General features: G+C 29.7%; 1 protein-coding gene across 1 annotated transcript; it reads right to left on the reverse strand.

The window, feature by feature from the left end:
• Window position 1: 1 nt before the first annotated feature.
• Window positions 2–7,215, reverse strand: LOC147805174 (uncharacterized). Its single transcript, XM_087151553.1, has 3 exons — window positions 6,953–7,215; window positions 5,078–5,484; window positions 2–267 (listed from the first exon to the last, which is right to left on the reverse strand). The coding sequence occupies exons 1-3, from the start codon at window positions 7,198–7,200 to the stop codon at window positions 2–4; spliced, it is 921 nt and encodes a 306-aa protein (XP_087007679.1). The 5' UTR covers window positions 7,201–7,215.
• Window positions 7,216–11,116: the final 3,901 nt, after the last annotated feature.

The following is an 11,116-nucleotide window of genomic DNA, read 5'->3' on the forward strand; positions in this document are numbered from 1 at the left end:
GCTATTTATTTTGTTTGAGATGTATTTGGTATTTGTGGTCCGAGTTTGTGAAGTTATCAAGGACATACCAGTCTAAAAGACTGTGAAGATTAATTGAGTTTGTGATTGTTAGATCTGGCCAACCTTTCAGTGTTGTGGTTTCAAAAGTTGGTGGAGCACCATTTTTATTAATTAGATGTAGGTTGTTAGTGTTTAGAAAATCTAGTAATGTTTCTCCTCTTTCCTCGTTGTTGTTATAGCCCCATAAAGTGTGATGGGCGTTTATGTCTGTGAAAAAAATTAAGTCAGAATTTTCTGAAAATTTGTTGGTTAAAGATTGAATTTCTGTGAGAATATTTTTTATATTATCTTGAGGAGAGCTTATAGGAAGAATTGAGTAGTAGGGGCCTTGAATTTGTTGAATTAATTGAATTGAGAGATTGTCTGATAAGTAAGGGATTTAATGTTCTGTTTATTAAGAAGATTTCTGATTTGTTATTGTTTGAGTTAAAAAGGATCCAGTTTGATGGGAAACCTAGAATATTATTCTTTGGACAATATGGTTCCTGATAGCAGACCACGCTCACTGGAATATCACTTACCGTTTTCTGTGGCAAGTGCATTGCATCTCTGTAGATTTATTTGTATAATTTTGATTTCTGGGATTTCGTAAGTATTTGAAAAATGATTTGAGATGTTTAAATTTTGTGAATCCATTGAGAGTGTGAGTTGGTTAATTTATAGTTGTTGTGTTAAAAATTCCCTTTCCCTGAAATGACATTGATATTATGTTGAAATTTAAACATTTGAGAAGATGAACAAAATACAAGCATTGAATCAATTAAAAAGCAAAAGAAGGAAAATAAAATAATTAGATCAAAGAATCCTCTTTTCCTATCCTTAAAACTTGTGGTTAAAAACTAATTAACCTTTTTCTCTTTCGTAAATTCCCCCCCCCCCATTCTTTCCTAACTGTTAAGAAAAACCTTTCCTTTAATTCCTCTTCCCTTAAAAATAAAGGAAAGGAAGAAGAGAAGGGGGGGGGCGAATTCAAACTATTGTTAAAATATCTAGTTTGAAAAAATATCAAAATACAAGTCAGTGCCCGCCGGAGCTGGAGATGGGGCTCATAACTGTTTCGAAGAAATGATCAGCAATGAAGAAATGATCAGCAATGAAGAAAATGAAATGGCCGAGAATTTTTCACGTTACGTAGCTATTGACGATAACCTGCAAACATCAGGAGAAAAATCTGATTCTGAAATTGTTACAGACATCAAAAATTCCCATCAAGAAATGGAGGAATCAGACTCAGAAGATGAAATAAACTCATCAGTGCCATCTTCAATGGAAGTCACAAAAGCACTTAATGTATTGCGGAAAGCTTTAGAACAAAGAGGAGGAATATCGGATACTGTAAAAACTTCTATAAACTCTCAAATGATGTTGAAAAGTTAATTTTAAATACTGCAACTCAAGCAACCATTGATCGGTTTTTTGCAAAACTTATGTAAATTGAATCTTGTGTAGTGTTTTACTTTATTAAAATAATTAAATTAGTTAAAATAAAGCATTAATGTGGTCATTATTTCAGCTTTTAAAGTGTGTGCATTTAGAATATAACGTAAAAATTTGTTTTTTTCTTCAAATGTTGAATCGCCTCTTAATAAAATCAGCCGCTTAATAAAATCAAAAGAGCATAAAAACGAAAGTGAATTTAATAAACGGCGGGCACAAAAAGCACAAGAAAAATACAAAAATCGAAAAACCCTTTTCCCCCCCAAAAAAAACTTCCGAACCGTAAAGAAAAACCTTTCCTTTAACCCACTGACGGTTTTTAAATTTTAATTTTGACCTCTTCCAAATGGTTGCAATATCTAGAAACTGCGGTTCCTGAAATAGCAGCTTGCCTTTTCTAAAACCCCTTGATAAACGGTAAGAGATAATTCCTCCCCTCTTACAACGGAAAACGGTGGTTTGAAGGGCCATTTCTCTCCTATTATTTACTTGACAGGTGGGGTGGTTTACTTCTTGAGGTGTAGTAATTATAGACTGTCCGCACTGTTCCACTTGGGTCGACCTAAACTGCGCAAAATTTTCTACCCCCTTCAATCAGTGACATCAATTATCGAACTCTCCTCCTTACCAAAATTCGTCACGGGAGGGAAAAGAAAGTAGGAAGTACATTTGGGTCGACCTTGTTGGAGTGGTTTGTTACTCCTCTGAATACATTAAGTTAACAGAATTAAGTTTCGGTCGTGTGGTGGCAACAGACATTTTCTTTTCAGATAACGTAAGTGACGTCATCCGTGCATATAATTATGGAATCTCTATATAATGCATGCATTGTTGTAAGCATGGAATCAGTCGACTTCTTGTCTTTTCTCTTCACTATGTCACGTCACTGTGTTGTTGTTTCCGGTGACGTACCAACATTTTTGTTAAGATATATTTATGTTTAAATATCTTCAGTTGTACGCTGTATCGAGATGGTACTGTATGAAATAAAGAAAAGTTTAAATCTTCAAGTTTCTTTATGTGAGTTAACACTTTCACTCAATACTGTGCTACTCCGCTAACGCATCAACAGACCTGAACTGCGCAAAATTTTCTACCCCCTTCAATCAGGGACATCAATTATCGAACTCTCCTCCTTACCAAAATTCGTCACGGGTGGGAAAAGAAAGTAGGAAGTACATTTGGGTCGACCTGAACTGCGCAAAATTTTCTACCCCCTTCAATCAGTGACATCAATTATCGAACTCTCCTCCTTACCAAAATTCGTCACGGGAGGGAAAAGAAAGTAGGAAGTACATTTCAAAGGGACTAGTTTAAAAGGGTAGCTACAAAATTGGCTGTTTTTCGCCAAAAGATATTCTTTCTCAATATTCTCTCCTTCCTTTCTTTTTTAATTCTTCCGATTCTTTACGAAAGTATGATATTGATAGAATCTTATTTTCATAATTTAGAATCAAAGTTTTTTTTTTACAAGCACATATAATAAATAAATAAACTTTATATTGAGAAATGTTAAATAAATCTGTTTAAATGGAGCAGAATCGGACAGATTTATATTAAGATCCTTCTTTATGTCGGAATAGCTGATAAGTTTTGGTTTAATTAAAAGACATATTAAAGATGTGAACCTCTAAATATTATTTTTTAATTTTGAGGATTTCCCCAAAGTGGTTTGCGCCTATTTACTCTAAAATAAGTTTATGGTGAAAGTATTTTTAACAGTTTTTCATTGTAAAGCATACATTTTAGAATGTATAAAAATGTGTAATTTTTAATGGACAAATACTAAGATTGAAATTATTAAAATGGTATCTTTGCCACATACGATATCATCATCTTATTAAAATGTAAAAATATTTGTAAAATTTTTTTTATTAATTTTTATTTATTTATTTTATTTGCTTATTTGTTATTTTTTATAAGATTTCATCCTCGAATGAGTGAATTTTATTAATAAATGCAGAGAATTTTTGGTTTATAATAATTTGTTCTAAAAGCGAGATAAAACATATTAAAATAGTACTAAAATTGTTTAAAACGGTTCCAAATTTATCGTACTTGTCATGTTTGTGTGCCGTTTTGAAACTTAAATTATCATCTTCATTGTTATATAGAATATCTTTCGTTATGTTAGGAATATTGCATCTTAGTTCAGAATTTTTCGATTTTAAGATCAAAAGTTATTCAGAATAAAACGTTCTTTACATCTTTTTATTTTATAAATTTATTCCTGGGCTAAGATAATGGAATTTTTTAATGAAAAAAAAGTTAAAAGACATTAAAGAATAATAGCCATAATGCTGTTAACAAGTCAGTTCTACTCTTCCAAGGGCTAATAGAAAATACCTTAGAGGCGATTTAAAAATAGATTCTGTTTATGAAATTTGAAAATTATCATTATCCATACCTAACACAATCATTGACTAACATTGATCACTTACATTAAGTTTTGCTTTAATGGTTTCGTTGGATTACAATGATTCTTCGTAACTTTTATTAGCGAACATTGAATGGAATTGAGACATGTGAGTTTAACGAAATTTAATTCAAGGAAAGTTTTTGGTATTTATTTATAACGCTTTCTTTCCTTTATTTTAAATTCTTAAAAATCAAATGAAATGCTTAATATTGAAATGAAAATTTAAATTTTAAATATATTATATATATATATATAAAATTTAAATTGAGAAATATATAATTTAAAATCAATGTGTATACAAGTAAAATGTATTTTGAGACAATTAACTAGATTAATAAAGAAGAAAATAAAATTATTTTCAGCCAAAAATTTAAGTGATATTAAATAAAAATTATATTTAATGACAGTTAAGTATTTTTGATGAAAATTCTGATTCTGAAAACTAATGTGTAGTGCTTTGATAATTTTGAAAATGAATACTAAATAATATCCAAATAACATTTATTAAGGAAAAAAAAGAGAGATTAAAGAGATAACAAAAATAAATACAAACATGTAAAAACAAATAATATATACAAATACTAGTAAAAACGTAAAAACAAACATATTGTATTCGTGAGTATTTTGACAAAGTTGTTTTTTTATATAACTATTCTTACTTTTTGGAGAAGCAAAAAACGAATAAATAATATTTTAAAAATATAAAAAAATACAAAATATATATAAGTTTTCAAGTTACAATTATAATATGAAATAGCAATGGCATTATAGAAATTAAATAATTTACTGATTTTAAAATGATTCACAGAATAGTATTAAAAAATTGTGAAAACTTTATCTTCTTCAAAAAATTAAAATAATTAATATTTATTAAAAAAATATCTATTTTGTTTTTAAGGCAAATGCTTCAATTTAAGTAGAATCAATAGAACCTTAGTTTATTACTTTAATATATTTTAACTACTTTTGTTCAAATTTTTCTTCAAAATTTTTTTTAACTTTAATATATTTTAACTATTGTTGTTCAAATTTTTCTTTAAATCGTTTTTGTTTTATATGACACTACATTTAAAAAATCAAAATATCCTATTTTTCCGTTTTTAAACTCGGCAATTCTTTCGTTAATAAACAGTTCTTTTTTTGATATTTTTCGAGGTCCACTAGTCTCGGCAGTGTTTATTCTAATATAGGTATGGGTATCACTTTGTATTAAATTAAGGTTTTTGACAAAAATAAAGATGTTAGGGTTTGTTGCTCCAAAAAATGAACTAAACCTGCTGTGAAAACTCTCACAAGAATTAGTTGTTCGCCACAGATCAGAAGAGTCAGCTGCCCACATGGAAGGAGGATACGGCGTGTTTTCATCTACGTCGATGTAGTTTTTTGCTAAATAATCAGCAAATTCCATCACTTCTGAAGTATGATTCCCAATTAATAAAAAAAATGCCACTTCGACATCTTCTGGGCTTAAATATGTAAGACCAAAACAATAGCGCAACCATCTTCCAGTCGGAGAATCTCGCTCTTTGTAGTGCCTACTAAGACCTAATTGTTGTATTTTTCTCCACCTGAAAAAGATCACTCTTGTAGTATTATAAATTTGAAATAAATAATAAACAAATAAAAAAGCGCAATGTTAAAAAATGCAAATACAAATTAAAGAGCATGCACTAAATTATTCTTAAGTAGATGTTTTAAACTTAATACTACATTGAAATAATAATAATTCATTTTAAAAGTTTTAATGTGTGCTAAATATGAAAGAGGGACAAGTGTTTATTATGATTTTTGCAATTTGTAGCTCATTAAAATTAAACAGTTCAACAAATCAGTATTTTTAAGACTTAAAATGCTACTTAGGGTTTGTTGTGCACTTCAATTTGTCATATATATCATAACGATATTTCATTTTCATTACTTATTTTATCGAGGAATGTAATTTTTCTACGATTTTTGGGATATTTGTATTATTTATATATTAAAAAAAAAAAAAGCACGAAATCTACCTCTGGTTTTTTCAACAAAGTCATAAGTAAACTGGGTGGTGAAAATCAGAGTAAAAGTTTATAACTATTTGTTTAATTAACTTCTTTATGCCATAGATTGCGTTGCTTTAGCTTCTGCACTTAGTATTTTCACTTAAAAATTACTGGAATATACTAATATAAATTATATATATCAGAATAAATATGAAAATAAACTATTTAATATATTGGCCATACTCATATTTTTGCTATTAGGGTATTTTTGTTGAACACAGTCATCCTGACTTTTCTCGAATATTCAAAGTTTTAGTAAAAATGCAAAGTAAACAAAAGCTTATGCAAACTGTAAACAGAAGTTATGCAATGTATGATTGATATCGATACATGGTATTAATATGTTTGATTTGAAAATCATTTAAAATCAATGTAAATTAAACTAAAATGCAATTGATATGAAATAATGAAGCATTAGTGTTCTTCCTCCTTAGTTATAAGAAAAAATATATTTTTCCTAACTCAGAAGAAGTTCACAATTATGTTATTAATTAGTTTATTAATTGTTTTGCACATTAATTTACTGGGCATATTTTAAAGGTATTTTATAACCGTCGTTGAACAGCCGACCCAATTTTTGGGTTTACGACTATTAATGTTCAACTCCGTAGCCTTGAAATTTTGAAGCCAATCCAGAAGACAAGGGAACTCCTGGATCGAATATTGGGAGAGATTTGCCTTCGTGGAGGACGTTTTGATGGAGCTAACACGCATTTGCGTTACATAGAGAGGAAGACCACGAGAACCTTCCGCGGCTAGCCTGAAGGCAAGGGGACTCTAACCCCTGATCCGTCTACCACTGAGGATATTTCACGTCAGCGCGATGGTCAGTGCAAACCGGATGCGGAATTCGTATCCGCTGGGATTCGAACCCGGTTCGCCTTAATGGAAGGCAAACGCTCTATCCCCGGAGCCATCGCGGCTCATTTTAAGCGTATTGGACAAACTTTGAAATTAATGTATATAATGTAAACTAAATAAATAAATATACACTTACCATGCTTGAGCTAAATGAAAGCGACAGCCGATAATTTTAGTTCCAGGAAAGGTGTCTCTTATACTTTCTTGTATCCTTCTCTCAAAGTCAGAAACGATGGTTTTGGGAGAAAATCGTAACCCTCTTTTATCACACTCAGACACTAAGCACTTGAACGTGTGGACATAACTGTCCTTTCGTTTGTCTTTTAGTAAGCAAAACACAAACGGTATGTAATTCTCTTTGTAATACCCGTGGACAGTAAACATTTGAATAAAAAATTTCGGAGCTGTATCAAAAGTTCCATTACTTCACATTGACACATGCATTGCAGATTTGAAAGGCAGGAAAACATAACTATGCCTGCTTCTTTCACGTTTTTCAATAAAAATGTTTCTCCTTTAACTGTGCTAACGTTTATTTTCTCCAGGACATCTTGTGTTCCGAGTAAATCTTTTGGCATTTTTGGAAACACTGATAATCTGGAGTTAGTAATGTTATTTCTTATTAATTTTAAATCACATCTTGTTAGGACGTCAGCAGCACTTGGCAGTGTCTCCATGGCCGAAAAAATTAGCTTGGCAGGCTTTTTCGTGAATTTTTTTACTTTCCATTTTAATCTGATTTGACAGAATCTTTCTCTGCAACACACGCTCAGTCAAAGGATCATGGTTATGATTAGTTCGTATTCTCGAAAAAGTTGCTCCATTTCCGAAAGCATATAACTTTGCGTTACAATTCTTATTTACGCATCGCCAAAGTTCTTCTCCCGAAGATTTATGAGCATAGGCGAACCTATAGCGATAATTCTGGTGCAGAATAAGTACTTTACCATTTTCGCTATATATTTTTTTCATATCAAACTGCTTTCGTAAAATCATGTTCAACAAAAATAACAATCAGCCACCAAAACCATATAAATGTTGTAAATGGCTCGTTTCCTAATTGGACCCCTTTACTGTGTCTTGGACAATGCTTGACCTTCAGAAAACATTGCCTGTAGCAGTAGGACTGGCAACTAAAGGTCAAGCAATGTCCTTTAAAAAAAGACACGGGATAATGAAGTGATAGTAAAGGCAGCAAAATTTAAAACACGTCACAAAAAAAAAAAAAAAACTAACTTTATTTTGGATTTACGACTTTAATGTTTAACTCCGTAGTTTCGAAATTTTGATCGAAACCTAAAAGACAAGAGAACTCTTGGATCAAACATTGGACAATAGCATTCGTGCTGGGTTTTTTTTATTGCACTGGTCTGCATTTGCGTTATATAGTGATGAAACTCAAAAGATTGTAAAATTGTGTATGGGGTCCCTCATTTGTTGGTTGAAAAAAACAAAAAAAAAAATTGAAAAAAAAAAAAAAACACCAAAAGGAACCACTAGGAAATATTACCTTGAAAATAATTATATGGATTTAACTGCTGGTAGAATTCAGGATGATGCATTCAACATTTAATTTAATTAAATATTGAAAGAAATGTTAGTATTTGAAAGATATTAGATTTATTTTTTAAAAATTAATAAATGCATAAGGATTATTTAAAGTTAACGGATAGGAACTGTCCTCACTTCATGCTATTTGACAGACTCACTCTTCATCAGCTCTAAAAATTTTCTAAACATCGATAAGTACACTTATTGTATAGGGATTTTTTCTCCTTCTAAAGCTCTACAGCCCTTTGCACACCCTATTCTGTTCCATGCAGGCCTCTGTTTGATTTTTCTCTCCACCTACGGATCTATTATTGTACAAATAATATTTTTTTGACTAATTATATTTCAAAATATAAGTACTTTCTAACTTTTTCAATGTTTTCTTTATTTCGAAAATGTTAGATCACATCGAATCAGTCTTTAAATTTACATAGCTAATGTTATGCTTTTTACGAGAACTTTACTAACCAGTTCTTCTTTTCCAGTGCCTTTTTAGTGCACTCTCTTGTGACTTTTTTATGTTAGTTTTGTGATTCATTTGTGTTAATCAGTATTCAAATTTGACAAGACTGTGCAACAAACAAGACTACTTCGATTAATCCATTTTCACTGACACCCGTTACTTTTATAAAACACCGGTGCATAGCCATGAGTTAAAAAGGTATCAACTGTTTTCAAAATTAGCAGCATATCGAATCAAGAAAAACTTGAAAGTTTTTTTAGTGACTTTACAAAAGTTTCATTTTGAGATAGCAAAAATCCATGCAAAGAATAAAAGATGTAAAGAGAAATATAGGAAATATTTGATTAAATTAAGTAAATAGCTTCTCACTGTTTTAGCGGTTACATGATTTTTTTTAAAAAAAAGGTACCAAGAAAATTTAAGGTTCATATTATGTATTTTTGCTCCATTTTGCTACTTTATTTTGTAGAAAATTGAAAACAAAGGAGAGAGAGAAATTTTTATCTCTCTTATTATTTTTTTCTTTATGTGCATTTGTGAATTTTGGCCACAAAACATATTATTGCCTCACACTAAACTCATGGACACGAATTTTTCTACAGTCAGAGTACAAATTTACTTTGAGAATAATGACTAAATATTTAAATATGCTATTTCTTTAAAGTTATTATTATTAATATTATTTATTTATTTATTATTATTTTTATTTTTTTTTAAACTTGTATAATATTTTTAAATTGTATATTTTAATTTATATTAAAATCTAATTTGTGACTACGTAAAAAGTTAACAAAGACATTTGCTTCATTCCAATACAGTTTCTACCATTTCAAAACTAAATGGTAGAAAACATAATTTATATTTGGATATAAAATATGCATTTTGCGCATTCATTTAATTCTTGAATTTGTTCTAAAGAATTAAAATTTAGCTTCCCAAAAGCGAACTTAATAATATTTTGTAATCACAAAATCAATTCTTGTATATTATTTAAAGTTAGAAGTAATTTCTATCTGAGCTCATGTTTCCAAAGTGAATCGTCAGTTGAATTCATCAAAATTTTAAAGCAAACATCACATCATTACTTCGTACAGTTTTGTATTTTAGTATTAAAAGCCTTTTTTTTATTTTTGTGCTTTTCATTTCTCAAAATTTTGCTTATTTTACTTAATCTTTTTTTTTCTAAAAGAACTTGTAATAATTTTCTTTTTTTTTTCTTCTTTAACATATCTTTAAGTTAAACGATGTTTATTTAAAAAACAGGACTATTACATTTCATGATTTATCTATCCTTCCTTTCATTTTACACTTAAGCTTATCTGTTGTATTTTAAATTAAATTCAACTAAAATTCACAGTTAAAATTTTTACCCTTTTTCGTTACATTTTGGTAGATACTTATTAAGACATTTTCTTCTTTAAAAATGGTTACAGTCAGAATTGTTGTAGACTATTGATACATTCATGATTCATCATAATCATTATTTGAATAAATAATAATAACATTCTGGGAATAATAAAATGCAAAATTAAGTGAAATATTTTTTATTTAATATCGCTTTAAATTAATATTCATTTTTTAAAACTTGCTTCTTTTAAATTTAATACAGTATGACTTACACAAAAATATTTTGCATAATTTATTGGCTAAAAATATTGAGAGTGATTTTATGAAAGTAAAGGCTTTATTTTGGCGTACTTACGCCCGTAAGTAAACTGAACTTCGCCAGTAAGTAAGGTTACAACAAGTATTCAAAATCCCCCCCCCCCCCCCTGCGCTCCACTTTCCTGAAGTATTGTCCAGGTGTGTAAGTGTGGAAGAGGCTAAAGGTCATTATTCATATCATACTTTCCCCCTTTAGCGCAATTTATGCTCGTTCATCCACTTTGCTCTGGTCATTTTGGACATGAAATAAATACTTTTGCAACCTGTTTGAAAATATTTCATATGATCTGTGAGTGAGCATAGAATCTCTTGTGGAAAAAAAAAGAAACAAGTAAAATCTAGCGTTGCGTTTTAAAATTTGTTTTTATCAATATTTTTCTCTTTATCCTATCATTGTCCTTTTTATTACAGTATTTTTTGTCGATAACGTAGAGTATTTTATATAGAATACATCAAGATATATCTAAAAATAATCCGGCATATTATGTAGAAGTGCAAGTGTTTAATTAATTTGGAGTAATCAACTTTCCCATTAATAGTATAAAGACAGAAATATTCTTCGAAGTTGTGCGAAATATTTCAAACAAACCTGTTTTAATAATTCATTTGCATTAAATCGGT

This window comes from Parasteatoda tepidariorum, chromosome 9 (genome assembly GCF_982258835.1).
Source record: "Parasteatoda tepidariorum strain Cologne lab strain chromosome 9, Ptep-v5.0, whole genome shotgun sequence".
Classification (NCBI taxonomy): Eukaryota; Metazoa; Arthropoda; class Arachnida; order Araneae; family Theridiidae; genus Parasteatoda; species Parasteatoda tepidariorum.